Consider the following 21,833-nt stretch of genomic DNA (forward strand, 5'->3'; position numbering starts at 1 on the left):
GCCAAAAAGAGCATCAAGGACAACAACCACCCGAGCCACTGCCTCTTCACACCACTATCATCCAGAAGGCGAGGTCAGTACAGGTGCATCAAAGCTGGGACCGGGAGACTGAAAAATAGCTTCTATCTCAAGGCCATCAGACTGTTAAATAACCATCACTAGGCGGCTTTGACCCAGTTACGTAACCCTGCACCTTAGAGGCTGCTGCCCCATATACATAGACTTGAAATGCAATAATGGAACACGAGTCATTCTAACAATGTTTATATATTTTTGCTTTACTCATCTCATATGTACAGTGCCTTGCGAAAGTATTCGGCCCCCTTGAACTTTGCGACCTTTTGCCACATTTCAGGCTTCAAACATAAAGATATAAAACTGTATTTTTTTGTGAAGAATCAACAACAAGTGGGACACAATCATGAAGTGGAACGACATTTATTGGATATTTCAAACTTTTTTAACAGATCAAAAACTGAAAAATTGGGCGTGCAAAATTATTCAGCCCCTTTACTTTCAGTGCAGCAAACTCTCTCCAGAAGTTCAGTGAGGATCTCTGAATGATCCAATGTTGACCTAAATGACTAATGATGATAAATACAATCCACCTGTGTGTAATCAAGTCTCCGTATAAATACACCTGCACTGTGATAGTCTCAGAGGTCCGTTAAAAGCGCAGAGAGCATCATGAAGAACAAGGAACACACCAGGCAGGTCCGAGATACTGTTGTGAAGAAGTTTAAAGCCGGATTTGGATACAAAAAGATTTCCCAAGCTTTAAACATCCCAAGGAGCACTGTGTAAGCGATAATATTGAAATGGAAGGAGTATCAGACCACTGCAAATCTACCAAGACCTGGCCGTCCCTCTAAACTTTCAGCTCATACAAGGAGAAGACTGATCAGAGATGCAGCCAAGAGGCCCATGATCACTCTGGATGAACTGCAAAGATCTACAGCTGAGGTGGGAGACTCTGTCCATAGGACAACAATCAGTCGTATATTGCACAAATCTGGCCTTTATGGAAGAGTGGCAAGAAGAAAGCCATTTCTTAAAGATATCCATAAAAAGTGTTGTTTAAAGTTTGCCACAAGCCACCTGGGAGACACACCAAACATGTGGAAGAAGGTGCTCTGGTCAGATGAAACCAAAATTGAACTTTTTGGCAACAATGCAAAACGTTATGTTTGGCGTAAAAGCAACACAGCTGTACACACCATCCCCACTGTCAAACATGGTGGTGGCAGCATCATGGTTTGGGCCTGCTTTTCTTCAGCAGGGACAGGGAAGATGGTTAAAATTGATGGGAAGATGGATGGAGCCAAATACAGGACCATTCTGGAAGAAAACCTGATGGAGTCTGCAAAAGACCTGAGACTGGGACGGAGATTTGTCTTCCAACAAGACAATGATCCAAAACATAAAGCAAAATCTACAATGGAATGGTTCAAAAATAAACATATCCAGGTGTTAGAATGGCCAAGTCCAGACCTGAATCCAATCGAGAATCTGTGGAAAGAACTGAAAACTGCTGTTCACAAATGCTCTCCATCCAACCTTACTGAGCTCGAGCTGTTTTGCAAGGAGGAATGGGAAAAAAGTCAGTCTCTCGATGTGCAAAACTGATGGAGACATACCCCAAGCGACTTACAGCTGTAATCGCAGCAAAAGGTGGCGCTACAAAGTATTAACTTAAGGGGGCTGAATAATTTTGCACGCCCAATTTTTCAGTTTTTGATTTGTTAAAAAAGTTTGAAATATCCAATAAATGTCGTTCCACTTCATGATTGTGTCCCACTTGTTGTTGATTCTTCACAAAAAAAATACAGTTTTATATCTTTATGTTTGAAGCCTGAAATGTGGCAAAAGGTCGCAAAGTTCAAGGGGGCCGAATACTTTCGCAAGGCACTGTATATACTGCATTTTAGTCTATGCCACTGACATTGCTCATCCTAATATTTATATATTCCTTAGTTCCATTATTTTACTTTTAGGTTGTGTGTATTGTTGGTAATTGTTAGATATTACTGCACTGTTGGAGCTAGATCAGCAAATTTACAGCTGTGCCATACAGATTGCAAAATATTTTCGATGCACCAATTCCAAGGCACATGGTTTAAGAACTGATACACAAAACAACGCTGGATTTAAAACGTAGCATTTTTCTACTTAAATTTTGATACAAAATTATTGCAACCAATAGAATGTTAGGGGAAAGTGGTAGGGTTAAGGAAAAATATATATATTTCAAATAATATATAGTTATACAAAAAATATGGGGGATTGGAAATGATGCAGACAATTACATTGATTGTGGTTTCTATCTAGTTACAATATTAAAGCTGACCCCACCCAAAAAAAATAAAAAATAAATATTGGGGTTGTTTTAAAGGGCTCTTCATTTAATATAACAAACAAATGTAATATTGGTGCACAATTCCCACTTAAAAAGAACACAGAAACTACTCTATTCGTGGAATGACCCACAGATTGATAACCCTTCTACATACATACACAAGCCTCAGTCATGCCATAAAACAAGTGACGTAGAGGACTGCGGGTATGAGTGCAAGCCTTCTCAGTCGTGAACGTGTTAATAGTCAGCCGGAGAGGAAAAGTTCACTGTCCAAGTTACGTAGTACTACTGATGAAGACATTATATTAGCTTCCTTTTTGGTGTCCAAAACACGCTACAGGGATGGACCGACTGCTAAATAAATTTCGAATCAAGAGTAGCCTTGCCAGAGAGTGTTTGGCTGAGTGCCTGGGGGTCTACATCATGATTGTGAGTGCCTTTCTGATACTGGGCAGAATAGTACATGCTGCTCTGTAGGAATGGTTGGAGAGACTTGTCCTTCTAGTACCTCAGTTGTAAGGGTTGAGGTTAGGCAGAGGGAGAGGATTGTAGTATTTCAAGGATTGTATATGTGTGTTGGTGTGTATCCTTCAGGTTGAGCCTTATTCCTTAAGACATCTGTCCATTGGTCAGTCTGTCAAAGTACAGTGAATGGTGGAAGGGACAGCGCAGGTGCAATCCAACTAAGGATAACTTTGGCATTTAATGTTTCTATTATTCTAATTTGAATCTCCAGTCCTTCCACACGCTATCTCGCTCTGATCTTGTTTTGAATTGTAAGTGCTTGCAAAACCCCATTTGTGCTATTGGTGGATCGTTACAATGGCTAACCAAGGACTTTGACCTCTGAGAGAGAGCGAAAGAGAGCATGAGTGGAAGGAGAGGTGTGGGAGGGAATTCCTAAATCAGTAGAGTTTGAGTAATTTGGAAAAGAGAATGTTTGTACATTTCGGTTTGCAATATTATAAACGTTCTGCCCTATTGAACATGCCCCAAGCCTTGAGATTAATGCCTTGTTGCGCTTGCCAGGGTCAATAAAAAATTATAGCGCACAACAAAATCATAAAGCGATACACTTCCTAAGAACAGTGGACTGTAAAGACTGGCTTGTCAGCCAAACGTGCCTAATCTTGGTTGGTACTCTGAGGTTACCCCACTACTTGAGTAAACGACAATGGGGAACCACTTTCAATTGATATTTGATATAGGCCTTCCTGGTTACCTGATTTATTACCCATGACAGTAAATTCTGAGATTATTTGACATCTCAATTCAAGCAGTAGTTTAAAAAAATGGGGATACGATGCATTAGGGATGTAACTCCTCTGATACAGGCCTTGTTTTGTTGTGACTGCAGCTGTTTGGATGTGGCTCCGTTGCCCAGGTAACAACATCTGAAAACAGTAACGGTCACTACCTGTCAATCAATCTGGGTTTTGCTCTGGGAACCACCTTTGGAGTCTATGTTTCCCGTGGGGTGTCAGGTAAAGTCTATGAGTGTAAATCTATACATGTGGATGAGGGAGAGGAAAGAGGCCATATCTTGATAAAATAGTTGATACATTATCAAATAATGGTTGTTTTGTTCTCTCAAAGGTGCTCACCTGAACCCTGCAGTGTCTCTCAGCCTCTGCTTTCTGGGCAGGCATCCTTGGACACGCCTGCCTTTCTACGTCTTGTTCCAGATTCTGGGGGCCTTTATGGCTGCTGCCACCGTAGCCTTGCAGTACTATGGTAAGGGGAAAATGTAGAATATCAACCTTGAATACTAGAAAATCTAAAGTTATGGCTGGAGCATGATTGTGCGTGTTTCCATTCACAGATGCTATACAGTTGTACAGCGGTGGTCACCTGACCGTGAGTGGTCCCAAAGCCACAGCAGGCATCTTCTCCACATACCCTGCTGACTACCTGAGCCTGTGGGGGGGCATCATGGACCAGGTCGGAACCCCCTTCTTGGTTTACATGAATATAGGATAACTAACATAAACACATTGGAAATGTATTTGTACCTGGAAGACTCAATCAGGTATTTTACTAAGGGCTGATTTGTTATCAATCATTTGGGAGAGGTTGAATGGCGCCTCAGCCATCATGGTGTCACTGCTCTGTAGTGGTTAACCGGCTCACCACCTCCAGGTGGTTGGCACGGCTGCTCTCATGGTGTGTATCCTGGCTCTGGGGGACAGCAGGAACAGCCCGGCGCCTGCAGGTCTGCAGCCGGTGCTGGTGGGGGCTGTGGTGTTGGTGATCGGAGTCTCCATGGGCTCCAACAGCGGCTACGCCCTGAACCCAGCCAGAGACATTGGGCCTAGACTGTTCACATACATTGCTGGCTGGGGGGATGAGGTGTTTAAGTAAGTCAGTTCTGCTACATATTTTGACACTCTTAATGCCCTTGTTTAAGTAAACCAAACAAGTACTTTAATATGTTAGGCATTTTTATAGGGATCTTGAAATTCACATGAGAATCTTAAGCTGAACGCAAAGTATTGTACTTTGACATTGTGTATACGCTGATACAGATAGCAGGTAAGAGATGTTACTGTTTCTTTCATTCCCTCTCAGGGCGGGACGTGGTTGGTGGTGGGTGCCTTTAGTGGCCACTTGTGCCGGCGCTCTGGTAGGCACACTGATCTACGAGCTCCTCATTGAGGTCCACCATCCAGAGAAGGAGCTCATCTCGGAGTCCTCAGCCCAAGGACAGGCCACTGAGAGCAGGCAGGCAGTGGAGCTACATCCAGAAAAAAAAGACCCTAAGGATGGACTTGATGGAACCATCATGTGAAATGGGAGAATCTAATAGTGGGGTTTTAAACGGTTATATCCTAGGGTTATAGGACTACACTCTTTGCAAGACACTAGTGTATGTGTCACAATTATAAACAGAGGAATGATTATCTATCTGTATAAAATACTGTAGTTGTAATTGTGCCTAAATTAAAAATACAATACTATCCCTAAACAGTTATATAAAGCTTCTTCAATGACTGGACAGAAGTAAAGGCTTGATAAAGCAAAGTTCTCCCGTACACATTTATTTTGAAACGGCACATAAAATGTATGGCAATTCAGCACACAGACCACAATACAGATGGAAAATAAAAGCGGAATCATTATTTATCTATAGTGCCTTCGGAAAGTATTCAGACCTCTTCCCTTTTTCCACATTTTATGTTACAGCCTTATTCTAAAATGGATTAAATAAAAACTTTTCCTCAATCTACACACATTTTTGCTAATATTTAAAAAATGAACATACCTTAGTTACATAAGTATTCAGACCCTTTGCTGTGAGACTCGAAATTGAGCTCAGGTGCATCCTGTTTCCAATGATCATCCTTGAATGTTTCTACAACTTGGAGTCCATCTGTGGTCAATTAAATTGATTGGACGTGATTTGGAAAGGAACACACGTCTATATAAAGGTCCCACAGTTGACAGTGCATGTCAGAGCAAAAACCAAGCCATTAGGCCGAATGGATTTTCCGTAGAGCCTTGGTCAGGGAGGTGACCAAGAACCCGGTGGTCACTGACAGAGCTCCAGAGTTCCTCTGTGGAAATGGGAGAACCTTCCAGAAGGACAACCATCTCTGCAGCACCCCACCAATCAGGGCTTTATGGTAGTAGCCAGATGGAAGCCACTCTTCAGTAAAAGGCACATGACAGCCTGCTTGGAGTTTGCCAAAAGGAACCTAAAGGACTGACCATGAGAAACAAAATGCTGTGGCGTTATGAAACCAAGATTGAACTCTGCGGTCTGAATGCCAAGCGTCACATCTGAAGGAAACCTGCCACCATCCCTACGGCGAAGCACGGTGGTGGCGGTTTTTAGCGGCATGGACTGGGAGACTAGTCAGGATCAAGGGAAAGATGAACAGAGCAAAGTACAGAGAACGTTGATGAAAACCTGCTTGCTTCTTCAGAGCACTCAGGACCTCAGACTGGGGCGAAGGTTGGCTACTTTGAAGAATCAAATATATTGTGATTTGTTTAACACTTTTTGGTTTACTACATTATTCCATATGTGTTATTTCATAGTTTGTCTTCACTATTATTCTACAATGTAGAAAATAGTAAAAGAAAAACCCTGGAATGAGTAGGTGTGTCCAAACTTGACTGGTACTGTATATACAGTGCATTCGGAAAGTATTCAGACCCCTTTGAATTTGTGACGTTACATCCTTATTCTAAAATTGAATAGTTTCTTCCCCTTCAAATCTACACACAATACCCCATAATGACATTTACATAAGTATTCAGACTCTTTACTCAGTACTTTGTTGAAGCACCTTTGGCAGTGATTACAGCCTCGTGTCTTCTTGGGTATGATATGCTACAAGCTTGGCACACCTGTATGAGGAGTTTCTCGCATTCTTCTCTGCAGATCATCTCAAGAGCTGTCAGGTTGGATGGGGAGCCTCGCTGCACACATTTTCAAGTTTCTCCAGAGATGTTCGATCGGGTTCAAGTCTGGACTCTGACAGGGCCACCCTAGACATTGATACTTGTCCCGAAGCAACTCCTGTGTTGTCTCGGCTGTGTGCTTAGGGTCATTGTCCTGTTGGAAGGGGAACCTTCATCCCAGGTTCACCTTCCAACAAGATAACGACCCTAAGCACACAGCCAAGACAATGCAATCTCCAATCTGGAGAGACCTGAAAATAGCTGTGCAGCGACGATCCCCATCCAACCCGACAGACCTTGAGGATCTGCAGAGAAAAATGGGGAAAATATATATATATTTTTATTTAACCTATATTTGACTAGGTAAGTCAGTTACTAACAAATTCTTATTTTACAATGACGGCCTACCCGGGCTAAATACAGGTGTGCTAAGAATACTCGAGGCTATCATCACTGCCTCGACTTTTATACATTTGCTTACATTAAAAAAAAACTGTTTTTAATTTGTCATTATGGGTTATTGTGTGTAGATTGATAAAGAAAAAAACTATTTAATACATTTTAGAATACGGCTAGAACGTAACAAAATACAGTACCAGTCAAAAGTTGACACCAATTTTCTACATTGTAGAATAATAGTTTAGATATCAAAACTACTGTATGAAATAACCCATATGGAATCATGTAGTAACCCAAAAAGTGTCAAACATCAAAATATATTTGCGATTCTTCAAAGTAGCCACACTCTGCCTTGATAACAGCTTTGCACACTCTTGGCATTCTCTCAACCAGCTTCATGAGGTAGTCACCTGGAGGTGCTAAAAGTTAATTTGTGGAATTTCTTTCCTCAATGCATTTCTGACAAGGTAGGGGTGGTATACAGAAGATGGTCTTTTACCAAATAGGGATAAGTCCATATTGGCAAGAACAGCTCAAATAAACAAAGAGAAATGACAGTCCATCATTACTTTAATGTGGAACATTTATTTGAAAGTTTCTTCAAGTGCAGTCGTAAAAACCATCAAGCGCTATGATGAAACTGGCTCATGAGTACGGGCACAGGAAAGGAAGACCCAGAGTTACCCCTGCTGCAGAGGATACGTGCATTAGAGTTACCAGCCTCAGAAATTGCAGCCCAAATAAATGCTTCAGTTAGGTATTACTACACTGTTGGAGCTAGAAACAAGGATTTCAAAACACCCGCAATAACATCTGCTAGACATGTATGTTACAGATCAAATTTGATTTGAAGATAAGTTCATTAGAGTAACAGACACATCTCAACATCAACTGTTCAGAGGAGACTCGGTGAACCAGACCTTCATGGTCGATTTGCTGCAAAGAAACCACACCAATAAGAAGAAGAGACTTGCTTGGGTCAAGAAATACGAGAAATGGACATTAAACCGGTGGAAATCTGTCCTTTGGTCGGTTGAGTCCAAATGTAAGATTTTTGGATCCAACACAGCGTCTTTGGGACACAGAGTAGGTGAATGGATGATCTCTGCATTTGTGTGGTTCTCACCGTGAAGCTTGGAGGAGGAGTTGTGATGGTGTGGGGGTGCTTTGCTGGTGACACTGTTAGTGATTTATTTAGAATTCAAGGCACACTTAACAAGCATGGCTACCACAGCATTTTGCAGCGAAACGCCATCCAATCTGGTTTGCTCTTCATGGGACTATAATTTGTTTTTCAACAGGACAATGACCTAACACAACTCCCAGGCTGTGTAAGGGCTATTTGACCAAGAAGGAGAGTGATGGGAGTGGTGTATCAGTTGAACTGGCTTCCACAATCACCCAAACTCAACCCAATTAAGAAGGTTTGGGATGAGTTGAACCGCAGAGTGAAGGAAAAGCAGCCAACAAGTGCTCAGCCTGTTGGAAAAGCATTTCAGGTGAAGCTGGTTGAGAGAATACCAACAGGGTGCAAAGCTGTCATCAAGGCGAAGGGTGGCTACTTTGAAGAATCAAATATATTGTAATTTGTTTAACACTTTTTGGTTTACTACATTATTCCATATGTGTTATTTCATAGTTTGTCTTCACTATTATTCTACAATGTAGAAAATAGTAAAAGAAAAACCCTGGAATGAGTAGGTGTGTCCAAACTTGACTGGTACTGTATATACAGTGCATTCGGAAAGTATTCAGACCCCTTGAATTTGTTACGTTACATCCTTATTCTAAAATTGAATAGTTTCTTCCCCTTCAAATCTACACACAATACCCCATAATGACATTTACATAAGTATTCAGACTCTTTACTCAGTACTTTGTTGAAGCACCTTTGGCAGTGATTACAGCCTCGCGTCTTCTTGGGTATGATGCTACAAGCTTGGCACACCTGTATGAGGAGTTTCTCGCATTCTTCTCTGCAGATCATCTCAAGAGCTGTCAGGTTGGATGGGGAGCCTCGCTGCACACATTTTCAAGTTTCTCCAGAGATGTTCGATCGGGTTCAAGTCTGGACTCTGACAGGGCCACCCTAGACATTGATACTTGTCCCAAAGCAACTCCTGTGTTGTCTCGGCTGTGTGCTTAGGGTCATTGTCCTGTTGGAAGGGGAACCTTCATCCCAGTCTGAGGTCCTGAGCGTTCTGGAGCAGGTTTTCATCAAGGACCTTTCTGTACTTTGCTATGTTCATCTTTCCCTCGATCCTGACTAGTCTCCCAGTCCGTGCCACTGTAAAACAACCCCACAGCATGATGCTGCCACCACCATGCTTCACCATAGGGATGGTGCCAGGTTTCCTCCAGACCTGACGCTTGGCATTCAGGCCAAAGAGTTCAATCTTGGTTTCATCAGACCAGTTAGGAGCCTTTAGGCAAACTCCAAGCGGGCTGTTATGTGCCTTTCACTGAGGAGTGGCTTCCGTCTGGTCGCTCTACCATAAAGGCCTGATTGGTTGAGTGCTGCAGAGATGGTTGTCCTTCCATCTACACAGAGGAACTCTGGATCTTTTGTCAGTGACCATCAGGTTCTTGGTCACCTCCCTGACCAAAGCCCTTCTCCTGTGATTGCTCAGTTTGGCCGGACGGCCAGCTCTAGGAAGAGACTTGGTGGTTAAGAATAATGGAGGCCACTGTGTTCGTGGGGACCTTCCATGCTGCAGAAATGTTTTGGTACCCCTCCCCAAATTTGTGCCTCGACACAATCCTGTCTCGAACCTCTACGGACAATTTATTCGACCTCATTGGTTTGTGCTCTATATAACTGTGGGACTTTATATAGACAGGTGTGCCTTTCCTAATCATGTCAAATCAATTGAATTTACTACAGGTGAAAAACCTGTTTTCGCTTTGTCATTATGGAACATTGTGTGTAGATTGAGGAAAATGTTTTATTTAATCCATTTTAAAATAAGGATAAAATGTGGAAAGGGTCTGAATACTTTCCGAATGCACGGTATATACACTGCTCAAAAAAATAAAGGGAACACTAAAATAACACATCCTAGATCTGAATGAATTAAATATTCTTATTAAATACTTTTTTCTTTACATAGTTGAATGTGCTGACAACAAAATCACATTTGATTTCCATTGATCATTTGTGTATCAACCCATGGAGGTCTGGATTTGGAGTCAAACTCAAAATTAAAGTGGAAAACCACACTACAGGCTGATCCAACTTTGATGTAATGTCCTTAAAACAAGTCAAAATGAGGCTCAGTAGTGTGTGTGGCCTCCACGTGCCTGTATGACCTCCCTATAACGCTTGGGCATGCTCCTGATGAGGTGGCAGATGGTCTCCTGAGAGATCTCCTCCCAGACCTGGACTAAAGCATCCGCCAACTCCTGGAAAGTCTGTGGTGCAACGTGGCGTTGGTGGATGGAGCGAGACATGATGTCCCAGATGTGCTCAATTGGATTCAGGTCTGGGGAACGGGCGGGCCAGTCCATAGCATCAATGCCTTCCTCTTGCAGGAACTGCTGACACACTCCAGCCACTCTACGCTGACAGACACAGCAAACCTTCTTGCCACAGCTCACATTGATGTGCCATCCTGGATGAGCTGCACTACCTGAGCCACTTGTGTGGGTTGTAGACTCTGTCTCATGCTACAACTAGAGTGAAAGCACAGCCAGCAGTACTTCATAGAAGGTGACGAAAACAAAAAAACAAATAGTTCAAGCACTGATTCTGCAGTTAGAAAACAACTCAGAGAAATGTCCATACACATTAAAACACAAATTACAACCCCTCGCACTCTCCCTCTGCTTAGTTGAGTGACAATCTATAGCTAGCCTACCTCCCATAAAAATCCTGTTCATTTTTGTTTCAAACTGGTTGAAGAACAAAACATTTGAGTACAAATACTATACTTAAATTCACATTTTCATAACAAGTAACAAAACCCGAACACTTTCTTTTAGTGTATGACATGTTCCGTGCAACATATACCCATGTCCACCACTGGTAAAACCTTGGAACTCACTTATCTTGGCTAGAAGATTGATGACAATGTACCACTCGAAACAAGACGGGTTACAATAATCTACACTGAACTTATATATAAACGCAACAATTTCAAAGATTTTCCAGTTCATATAAGGCAACCTGTCAATATAAATAAATTAATTTGGCCCCAATCTATGGATTTCACGACTGGGAATACCAATATGTGTGTGTTGGATACATACCTTAATAAAAAAGGTAGGGGCGTGGATCTGAAAACCAGCCAGTATCTGGTGTGACACAGCTTCCCATAGAGTTCATCAGGCTGTTGCCTGTGGAATGTTGTCCCACTCTGCAATGGCTGTGCGATGTTGCTGGATATTGGCGGCAACTGGAGCACGTTTTCGTACATGTCAATCCCAAACATGCTCAACGGGCAACTGGAGTATGCAGGCCATGAAAGAACTGGGACATTGAGCTTCCAGGAATTGTGTACAGATCCTTGCGACATGGGGCGTTGCTTTATCATGCTGAAACATGAGGTGATGGCGGCGGATGAATGGCGGGACGGTGGGCCTCAGGATCTCGACACAATGTCTTTGTGCGCTCAAACTGCCATTGATTAAATGTGTTCGTTGTCCGTAGCTTATGCCTGCCCATACCATAACTCCACCACCACGGGGCACTCTGTTCCCCATGTTGACATCAGAAAATCGCTCATCCACACACCATCTGCCTCGTATAGTTTAAACTGGGATTCATCCGTGAAGAGAACGTCTCCACCTCCAGTGGCCATCGGAGGTGAGCATTTGCCAACTGACATGGTTGACACCAAACTGCAGTCAGGTGAAGACGACCAGTGCAGATTAGCTTCCCTGAAATGGTTTCTGACAGTTTGTGTTGAGGTCCTGGGCTGGCGTGGTTGTGAGGCCGTACTTGCCAAATTCTCAAAAACGACGGAGGCAGTTTATGGTAGAGAAATTAACATTCAATTCTCTGGCAACAACTCTGCTGGACATTCCTGCAGTCAGCATGCCAATTGCACACTCCCTCAAAATATCTGGCATTGTGTGTGACTGAATTGCACCTGTATAATTAGCTTCTTGATAATCCACCAAACAGGTGTGTCATATCTTGTGGCAAAGGAGCAATGCTCACTAAAAGCACATTTGTGCACAAAATTTCAAAGAAGCTATTTGTGCGTCTGGAACATTTCTGGGATATTTTATTTCAGTTCATGAAACATGGGACCAACACTTTATATATTGCGTTCATATTTTTGTTCAGCGTATCAAAACAGAGAAATAAATCTCACCTGTCTGTGTCATACATTTCAAGTTCCCTTTACCATAAGATTGGCTGCAATGTCTCACAAACAACGACAACAATGTGTTTCATATAAATAAATAGAACAATGTCATTAGTACTTCAAATCAGTGTTACTCTCAATACAATTTTTTGCTTCAGATACTGATTTGAGAACAGTTATCGAACCCTCACTAAAGAGGTGGACCCATAGAAACTGATCTATGACCAACAAGAGTGCTTTCTTTGTACAGTGGGTCGGTATGGATGCAACGCGAGACAGAATACCTTTCGAGACACATAGCTCGGAAAAGGAAGGAAATGCATGTAGAAATGATAGCATGGTTCACATTAAAGATAGACAAACCATATTAATGGCAGAAAAACGTACACAATCATGGAAAAGTTGGACACGTATGTCTGATATCGATGCTATGATCAGGTGGTCTTGACCCTCAGAACTCCCATCCTCATGCGTGTCCAGTCCACTGCTCAGCATGCAAGTGTGACAAAGAAGGTCAAGTGGCTCAAAACGGCACAGAAGTACATCTGGGTCAGCTCTCATCTATCCACATTCAGTTCCCCTAAAATTATTCTTAGTCAAAACCCCTCATCTCCCAGGCCTGTCGGTTACTCCGAGGCCTCACCCCTCCTTTCCATACTGGGGCTTGTCCGGCTCTGGAGTGAAGTTTCCCCGAGTTACAGATCTAGGATCTGCTTCTTCTCCCCCAATCCTAACCATTAGTGAGGGAAATGCAAAACTGACCCAGGATCAGCATCGAGGGGCAACTTCACCCTACTGGGGCTTGTCCGTCTTGTGGGCGGTAATGAAGGCCATGCCGTGGGTCCTCAAGTGGGTGTTAAGGTCGGAGGCCTTGTCGAAGCGCCGGCTGCACACTCTGCAGCTCATTTTCCCCTTACCGTCCTCTCCGTCCTGTGGGGACGAGGGTAAGCCGTCCGGGGAGGAGGGGGTGCGGGGTGGCCTGTGGTGTGACTCCCCCTGGGGATCTCTCACGCGGTGGGCGATGAAACGGTGGCGTCCCAGGGAGCCAGCCGAGGCGAAGCACACGCCACACTGCAGGCACTGGAAGGAGGCGACATCAGCGCGATGCTGCGGGATGTGGCGCTGGAATTCGGCACCGTCCTCCGTGGCGAAGCCGCACGGCACGCAGCGGAACACGTTGTCGTCCTCCTCGGGCTCGGGAAGCGCCGACGCTCGCGTTTTCTTCACAGGAATGCTGCCCTCCTCGCCCCCCTCTGTGGCCTCTCTGCTGTCCGTGCCGCCCCCTTCCTCGTCCCCTGGTGGCCCCCCCTCCCCGTCAAGTTCAGATGAGCTGCCTGGGCCCTTACCCGGGACTGAACGCTTCCTGGTCTGTGGAGATCCATGCATGGGGACAGAGGGGTGATGGGGGGGGGGGGGGGGTAAAAAAGAGAGAACGTCAAAAAGCAGTATTGATTTTTGGTTTAACATACTCAGATCCATGTCACCACACCATGGGTAACATTACTGAAATGTACCCCTACCAAGTGATGGAAAGAAGAATGGATTCGAACTGACCTGTCCGTCAGTGGCTCTGACCCTGTGATGATGGACCTGGATATGCTTCTCCAGTATGAGCCGACTGCTGAAGGTCCGCTTGCCCTCTGTGCAATATCTGCAAACACACAAGTATACACATAGGCTCTGAGGATGCTGCACACTTTCCCTAGGTGGGCTGATATTCGACTGAACTTAACATTCTAAATATCCCTGCCAATTGTCTTGTCATATCAACTCTACAGACATTTTCAAGTATAATATATATATCCTACTTAGCAGACGCTTTTTTCCCCAAAGTGAGTTAGTCATGCATACAGCCTGTTTTTATGTACGAGTGGCCCTGGGAATCAAAGCCCACTATCCGTGCTCTATCAATTGAGCTACAGGGGACAAAATATGGTGCTTTTGTGGATGTTTAGATGAGTATGGGGTTCCCTCACTGGCAGTTGAAGACTCTTTTGTTGCCCTCGTGGATGACGCGTACATGACGCCGCAGGCTGGAAGAGGTGGAGAAGGAGCTCTCACACACACAACACGGGAACTTCTTCATAGTCTACAGGGGAAGTTTCGAGGAGAAAAGAGGGTGAGTCCTCTGTGCACACACCCCCACACACACACATTACACTAAGGTCATACAAATACTAAACAACCTTGGTACAACACCACGTCGTGCACATAAAAAAGTTGGTTAAATTCCCATGTACCGAATGGAAAAATACAAGTAAAATGGGTTTCCATTGCATTGAACTCTACTGATGGGTTTGTCACAAAAACAGTTGCGTTATATAGAAAATGTGCCTAGTCTGGTCTTGGCACATGTGCTCTAGCCAACAGCTTGCCGATGATGTAAGCAACCTACATTAAGAGAATTATTATGGATAAGAACGGTATTTTTATTTGTCAAAAGGCAGCCAAGCATCGATCATTGCGTCACAAAAATAAGACCCTGGATATTTATTGGAACAGAGGCATTAAGCTCATCATGTGCACTTTCACCACCCTGTGAAGTTCATCATTTATTTAATCTGTAGCCTAATAAACTGCATGGTTTCCCAAGTCGTTGTGGGAGGACCACACAACATATCGCGCAACTCCAAGTTTACTTCGTTATGGTTATTATATAAATTTCTCGCATAATTAATTTTACATATTTTTGTCTGCATTTATAACCGGCATATCCTATTTCCATCAGCACGCACAGACTTTTATCCGCAATAAGTCAGTTTGATGGCAACATATTTCGTGGGAAAATTTGCATTTATTCAGATTTTCGAATATTCACATGAAAATCAGACGCAAATTGTATGGAAATCTAGCTACAGCAAGCATGTCCCAGCCAAATTAGTACATTTTTCCAGAGGCATGGTTCTGCCATATTTCAATGTAAACAGGATCCACCAGAGCCTAATTTTGAATCTCATAGCAACGGGTCTAAATACTTATGTAAATAAGGTGTTTTTTTATATTTAATAGTTGCAAAAATGTCCAAAAATCTGTTTTGGCTTTGTCATTCTGGGGTAGTGTGATGAGAAAATATATATTTAATCAATTTTAGAATAAGTCTAACGTAACAAAATGTGCAAAAAGTCATTTGGTCTCAATACTTTCCAAATGCACTGTATTTTCTAGGTTAGTCAGATTTATTTTTCCTTAGAAGGTTTCTCTGCAAGTTGACTGGCATCTATTGTGTTGCAATGCCCAAAACAAGTTTCACAGCAACATAATCCCAACGGAAGGCTACAAATTTTTATGTTTTGCAATTCACAAATTATTATTTGATTCAATTCACCGCGATCTAACCGAATCCCAAATACTACAATTTAAAAATAATCGATTCACATCTTTATTTTTTTTATGTGAAGTGGGTCATAGGTTATACAGATAATTACCTTTCCGTGCTCTGTCTTCATGTGAGAGATGTAGTCGTCGCTCTGTGTGAAGGTCTTCTGACATTGCTGGCAGCTCCATTCTGAGATGGTCCCACGATGGCTGCCTACCTCCATAGAACTAGACTGATTCTCAGGTTCCTCATAGTCCTCACCCCCCTCTTCCTCTCCTTCCTCCTCCTCTTGGTCTCGGCCCCAGTCCTCCCCATCTGAGTTGTCCTTTTTTGCAGAGTGCTTGGATTTTGGGAGGGAGGGGGCTGAGGGGTTGGTGGGGGCAGGGGCAGAGGCATTGGATTGGCCCTCCTGTTTGACTGACTGCCTTCTGTGAGCAGTCTGGATAAGAGGAAGTAAGAAAGGGATAACCAATCAGACAAGAGAAAAGGGAAGACAATATTGACAAATTAGCTCCTATAAATTACTATTTACCATCCAGGGGATTGATCAACTAACATGTCACTTTCCTTTACTACAATCGTATGTTTACCTATGAGTTGGAATTTCACTAAACAAACCTTTATGTGTTCCATCATGGAACCTTTCTGTGCGTAGAGTTTAGTGCAGTCAGGACACTTGAACACATGCACTTTCTGCTTGGCCAGGTGGGTGTCGAAATGCATGTACAGTAAGGGTTTCTGGGTAAAAACTGTATCACACATCACACACTTGTAGATCAATCTGCAAATACAGAGAAAGAGGGTATTTAGGAGTGAATTAAACTTTTTTTCAGGGCTCAAATTGTGACAAAAACAGACAAGAGACATGCTTTACAATCAACTAAAAACCAGTGTTTCCCAATTCTGGGAATTCACACATGAACACAGTTGAATTAAGTGTGTTAGTGCTAGAGCACTAGGACAAAAACGTACACACCTCTGGGTCCTCTGGACCAGGATTGCAAAACACTGCTCTAAACCTAGAGACATAACATGGTTCAGTGACTGTGGGGTATTTACTTGGCCTGTCCCCCGGTGAGGGTAGGGTGCTGGGTGCTGATGTGTCCCTGTGCACTAGGGGCAGACTTAAAGGCCATAGGGCAGCTGGGGCACTTGTGGAACACCTCGCAGTGGGCCGTCTGGATGTGGGACTTGATGGAGTTCAGACCCCCGAAGACCACCTGGCAACTGGAGCACCTGGGGAACAGATATGAACAACAACAAAATGTTAAACACACAGGTTTAGTCACTGATGCTAATATTGGGTGGCTTGATTGTGATGCAACTAAGGAAAGGAATCTTCAACCACATCTTTTCACATATCTTTGAGATAGAGGGAGTGTATTTGCATTTGATTACTGTATGTATCCCTCATACATCCACCTGACAATGGAGTGTCATAATAATACATAGCGCTGCATCTACGCAGTAGTTTGTGGTATGTACACGTGCATGTATTTGTAGCACAATTGTCTATCAGTGCAGATGACCGACACACTGAATAAGGCTTCTAAACCGAAACATCTGTTTAAGCTAGTGATAAGCTAGTGAAAATACTTCTGCGACTTCCTTTTGTGTGCGGACTTATTACATTTGTTTCAGACACTATCTCTTCACCTGTATCCAATGCGGCGGGCGAAGTGCAGACAGGCCTCCTCCAGGTGGGTCTGGAAGCTGGCCTGCCGGGCGATGCCCCCACACTCTGGACAGACGTGGGGTGCCCGGTGCTTATGAATTCTCTGGTGAGCCGACACACTGCACCAGTTAGGCAGCATCATGGGAGGGGAGCACAGCATACAGGTCTGGGCAGGAAGATGAGAGGTTTAACGATTGACATACAGCACACACATTGAGGAATTAATCAGAACTCATTTTCATAGTAAACATTAGCAGCATCATGGGAGGGGAGTACAGCATACAGGTTTGGGTAGGGAGGAGAGAGAGGGAGAAAATGTTTAAAAGTTGACTAAGGCATAACACTATGAATACACTACTATTTCTAATACTAGTACTGTGTAATAAGCCAGTCATCAATGCACACCCACAGGTCTGGCCAAGGAAGAGAGAGAACATGTTTTAAAGTTAATTGAGGCCTTACAAATGCCTTGTTTTCATAGTAAAACACTAATATTGCGTAATAGTATTGACTAATACATAAAGTAAAGCAGTCCACAATATGTGTCTGGGAAACTGCCTTATTCAGTCCTTATGTATGATTAAGCTTGACACTAGTAGTTCGTCATTAGCCTGTGAATAATGCACACCCATACTTCAGGCTCTGTATCAAAGGACTCACCGAGTTGGGGGTAGCTCTGATCTGCTGGAAGTGGGCGACCAGCTCGGCCTTGTCAGAGAACTGGGCCTGGCACTCGGGACACTTAAAGTTGTGGTACTGCAGCACCTCTCCCTTCTTGCTGGGGAGGGGCATCAGCACCTGGGGGATCTGGGGCGCACGGCGGACCGGTCTCAGCTGGGCTGCAGAGGGAGACTGTGCGTCCTTCAGTGGGCTGGAACTGGATGACACTGCGGGGGCTCCAGATGTGGTGGAGGGGGAGGAGACTGGAGGAGGAGAGGAGATTGAAGAAGGGGAACACAAGCCTGGTCAACAAAGCAAGAAAGCGAAGCAAGAATACAAAGAAGTTGGAAGTCAATTGCATGATGGTATCTCTCTCTTGTATTTCATATAATAACATGGACCACATCCTGACAGAAATAAAGCTTTGTTTATATAGCCACATTTTATGCGTCCTAAATTGCTTAAACTTATTTGCTGCGTCCTATGGGACGAAGCCATTTTCACTAAACTCTCCCGAAAGTGCCGCCTTACTGATGGGTGTGGTGTCCTGCTGGCCAATCATCTGCTCCACGGTGACGGGCCTCATGACGAGGTGAGAGCACTGCATTACCAGCCCTCGTTCCTTATGCTCCCTGGCGTGGAGCAGCAGGCTGCACTTGTTGAAAAAGGCCAGCCGCTTGGCACAGTGGTTGCAGGTCACCTCGATGCGCAGCGAGCGCCTGTCATAGTGGCGAGCCAGGCTGCGCTCCAAGGCGAAGGCATCGCCACATTCTAGACAGCGGTAGCCCATGGCAGGCAGAGGGAGCCCCCACTCTGGGGGCGGAGCCGCCGAGAGGTCAGGCTTATAACTGGGCAGCAGGTTCTTGCTGTTGAGGATCTTGTTGAAGGCCTCCACCAGGCTAGACTGGCTGCGGGAAATGACGGCGCCCGTGCTGTTCACAATGGAGGCAGGCTTGTTTGGCTGGTGAGTACCGGCTAGGACGCTGGCGCTGCCCCCGTTAGACGTTTTAGCACCAACAGGACGTACACTCATCCCACCCATGGCTACTGAGAACTTCGGAGAGGAAGCAACCGAGGGAGTGGCAGGCAGGGCGGCAGATTTAGTGATGCTAACAGCAGTGGCAGATACCTTGGCCTTGTCCGAGTCCGAGGAGGCAGCCATCTTGTTCTGAGCCTTGGTTGCAGCGGCTAGCATAGCACTACTGGCTGCTAGTGTAGACACGGGTAGTGTGTTGAGACTCTTTGCTTTCTGTGACTGGGAGGGTGCCATACGACCAGAGGGAGTGTCAGGTTTCCAGGCCCTGTTGACTGGGGTCTTCCGCACCCCTGGTGGAGCTTTGCTAGGCTCCAAACCCTTGGCTCCAGCAGCACCTGCTTTGGGTGCGACTCTGGTAACAGTTCTGGTGATTCCACCAGTGGAGGTTTTGATGGTCTTTATCCGCACTTTGAGGGGCCGGGCAGGAGCAGCAGGCCCTCCTGGAGTTGAGGTGCAACTTTCAGTGGTTGGAGGTGTAGACTTGCCATCATCCACTTCCATTTTCTCCTCTCCTGTTCTTGCACCCTCTTCCTCTCCAAAATCTGCCTTTCCATCCATAACCTTCTCTATTCCATTTCCCACCTCCATCTCCTCCTCCTCCTCCTTAGGCTCCTGAAGGTCTGAGGGGGGTGGTGTGGAGGCTACTGCAGGGCTGGAGCACCTCTTGGCGGTTACTGGTGCAGCCGATATGGGTATTTCTGGCTCAGGACTTTCAGGTGAGTCTCGCTCTTCTATAACATGCTCTGGGTGTTTGTCTTCCTGTGGTAGACTCTTGGTGGAGCCTGACTGGGCGGTTGAGGTCACTCTACAGCCCGAGGGAGTGTCCCCTGGTTTGGGGTGAGCTGCCGATGAGGCCATGGGATGGGTGGAGTCAGAGCTGCCAGCAGAGGACCTAAAACGACGGGTCAGTTTGGGAGGGGTGCGGGAGGGGGAGCCAGGGGGTTCCTGGATCAGCAGCGGGGGCCCTAGGTCCAGATCGGAATCAACCCCCTCTGATTCTCTGGGACACAATGTCGGGCCGGCTTTAGGTGCCCCGTTAAACGGCTGAGATGAGTGCAACGGGTGTGAGGAGAGGGCGGATGGCGGAGACGGGAGCAGAGGCTTGGAAGGCGGGAAGAAAGGAGAGGACAGTCCTACTGACACTCCTGAGACAAGAGATGCAGACACAACAGATGAAGAGGAGGATAACGAAGCGTCTTTGCCTGCCTCTTGCCGTGTGTGCTGCTGCTGTAGGAGCTGCATCTTCCTCGCCCTCCCTACAGGGTCTCCCGACCCTTGCGCCATGAGAGGCTTCAGTCTGTTGAATATATTGCCAACCTGCTTGACCGATTTAGTTGATCCAGCACCACCTCCTCCACCCTCCGTTTTGGGGGTAGACACTGACCACGGCTCCCCATTTGATTGGGCCTGAGCCTGGGTTAGGGGCGTAGTTATACCAGCAGCCCCAAACCCATTGTGATTGAGTGGTTCAGATTCCGCTATGTCTGGGGCACAGACACCGAGCCGTGGACCCATAGCGACCCCGGCAATGCTGTCCATAGTGTTCTGGTCTGTGTCCTCATCCCCTCCATCAATGTCAGGCCGTACACAGTTCTTTACGATAACGCTGACAATAGGGGTGTCAGCCTGTGGGTCCGTGGGGCTAGCTGGTCTCAGAGATGGCCCTACACCAACCCCACCGTCTGGCTTTCCCAGAGGTGCACCGCCTGGCCCGTCAGCCTCATCAGCAGACTGGATGGCCTCTTTAGCATCGATGTCAGGAATGTCAAATGCTGCCAATAGGTCATCGAAATCTGGGGTCTTCATGTCCCCCATGCCGGGACCAAATCCTGCAAGAGAGGATACACCAAGAGGACAGAAAATGAGTGATATGATTCCAAGTTTAAAACATCCTGTTTCTCTAATTTCTAATTGAAATTGCTAGCCAGCTGGCTGTCCTTATGTGTTGCAGTTCAGTAAAGGTAGCTAGCTAGTTAGTAGCTAAGCAAGTTATTAACACAGATCCAAGTCGAACAGGATTGTATTTGACCCGAGCATTTGTAGCGACTGTTAGCCAGCTTAGCAAAACATTGCATACAGTAAACATTTCGAGAGGGATGCTGCTATTACCTAGCCAACTAGCATGAACACAATGCAGTTTGACACATAGCCCGTCTCGCTACGATTGTCAACAAATAGCTATCGCTAGCTAGCTAAAACCTACGACAGACTAGCGACAACATATTTAGCTAACTAGCTAAGAAATACATCCAATTGTTTATCGGTTCAATAGATGAATTCACCGAGTGTGGACGTTAAATGTTATATACTTGACATATGGATTAACCTGCAATGGCTTCACAACTAATCAATCATTTAAAAGCACAAATGTCTCGCAGCTGTTAAGTTTATTTTGGCTTCCCCCGCTAGGCTAGATGGCCCGGCCGCGCTGTGCCCAAGCAGAGCGAGGGGTCCTTTAGTGGCCATCCCATGCATTCATAACGAGTTACTGGGAAATAACCATAAATCATTGTCACTGTGGACAATTGATGGGACCGGTATTTTGATTCTCAATTGCACATATTTTTTTTAATAGTTTACCTGGATCTGTGATTCAACTATTGTCGCTCGCTCCAGATGACGTGCCTTTACTTCCTGCCACACAATGAAGAGGTCCTATCAGATCATTGTAT

At 45.0% G+C, this 21,833-nt stretch overlaps 2 protein-coding genes across 3 annotated transcripts; one reads left to right on the forward strand and one right to left on the reverse strand.

The window, feature by feature from the left end:
- Nucleotides 1-2,590: 2,590 nt before the first annotated feature.
- Nucleotides 2,591-5,321, forward strand: LOC139391716 (aquaporin 10b). Its single transcript, XM_071139206.1, has 6 exons — nucleotides 2,591-2,785; nucleotides 3,714-3,840; nucleotides 3,953-4,090; nucleotides 4,179-4,297; nucleotides 4,496-4,713; nucleotides 4,925-5,321. Exons 1-6 carry the CDS (start codon nucleotides 2,699-2,701, stop codon nucleotides 5,142-5,144), a joined length of 909 nt encoding a protein of 302 aa, XP_070995307.1. The 5' UTR covers nucleotides 2,591-2,698; the 3' UTR covers nucleotides 5,145-5,321.
- A 7,039-nt stretch (nucleotides 5,322-12,360) lies between these two features.
- Nucleotides 12,361-21,798, reverse strand: LOC139392186 (zinc finger protein 687b-like). 2 transcript variants are annotated; one of them, XM_071139971.1, is made up of 10 exons: nucleotides 21,742-21,798; nucleotides 18,657-20,990; nucleotides 18,126-18,388; nucleotides 17,447-17,631; nucleotides 16,850-17,026; nucleotides 16,409-16,571; nucleotides 15,900-16,229; nucleotides 14,451-14,563; nucleotides 14,029-14,125; nucleotides 12,361-13,842 (listed from the first exon to the last, which is right to left on the reverse strand). In XM_071139971.1, the coding sequence occupies exons 2-10, from the start codon at nucleotides 20,974-20,976 to the stop codon at nucleotides 13,267-13,269; spliced, it is 4,224 nt and encodes a 1,407-aa protein (XP_070996072.1). In that variant the 5' UTR covers nucleotides 20,977-20,990; nucleotides 21,742-21,798; the 3' UTR covers nucleotides 12,361-13,266. The 2 variants fall into 2 exon arrangements, with proteins under 2 accessions (XP_070996072.1, XP_070996071.1); XM_071139970.1 differs by having other exon boundaries at nucleotides 18,126-18,427.
- Between the last annotated feature and the right edge of the window lie 35 nt (nucleotides 21,799-21,833).

This window comes from Oncorhynchus clarkii, chromosome 32 (assembly GCF_045791955.1).
Source record: "Oncorhynchus clarkii lewisi isolate Uvic-CL-2024 chromosome 32, UVic_Ocla_1.0, whole genome shotgun sequence".
NCBI lineage: Eukaryota > Metazoa > Chordata > Actinopteri > Salmoniformes > Salmonidae > Oncorhynchus > Oncorhynchus clarkii.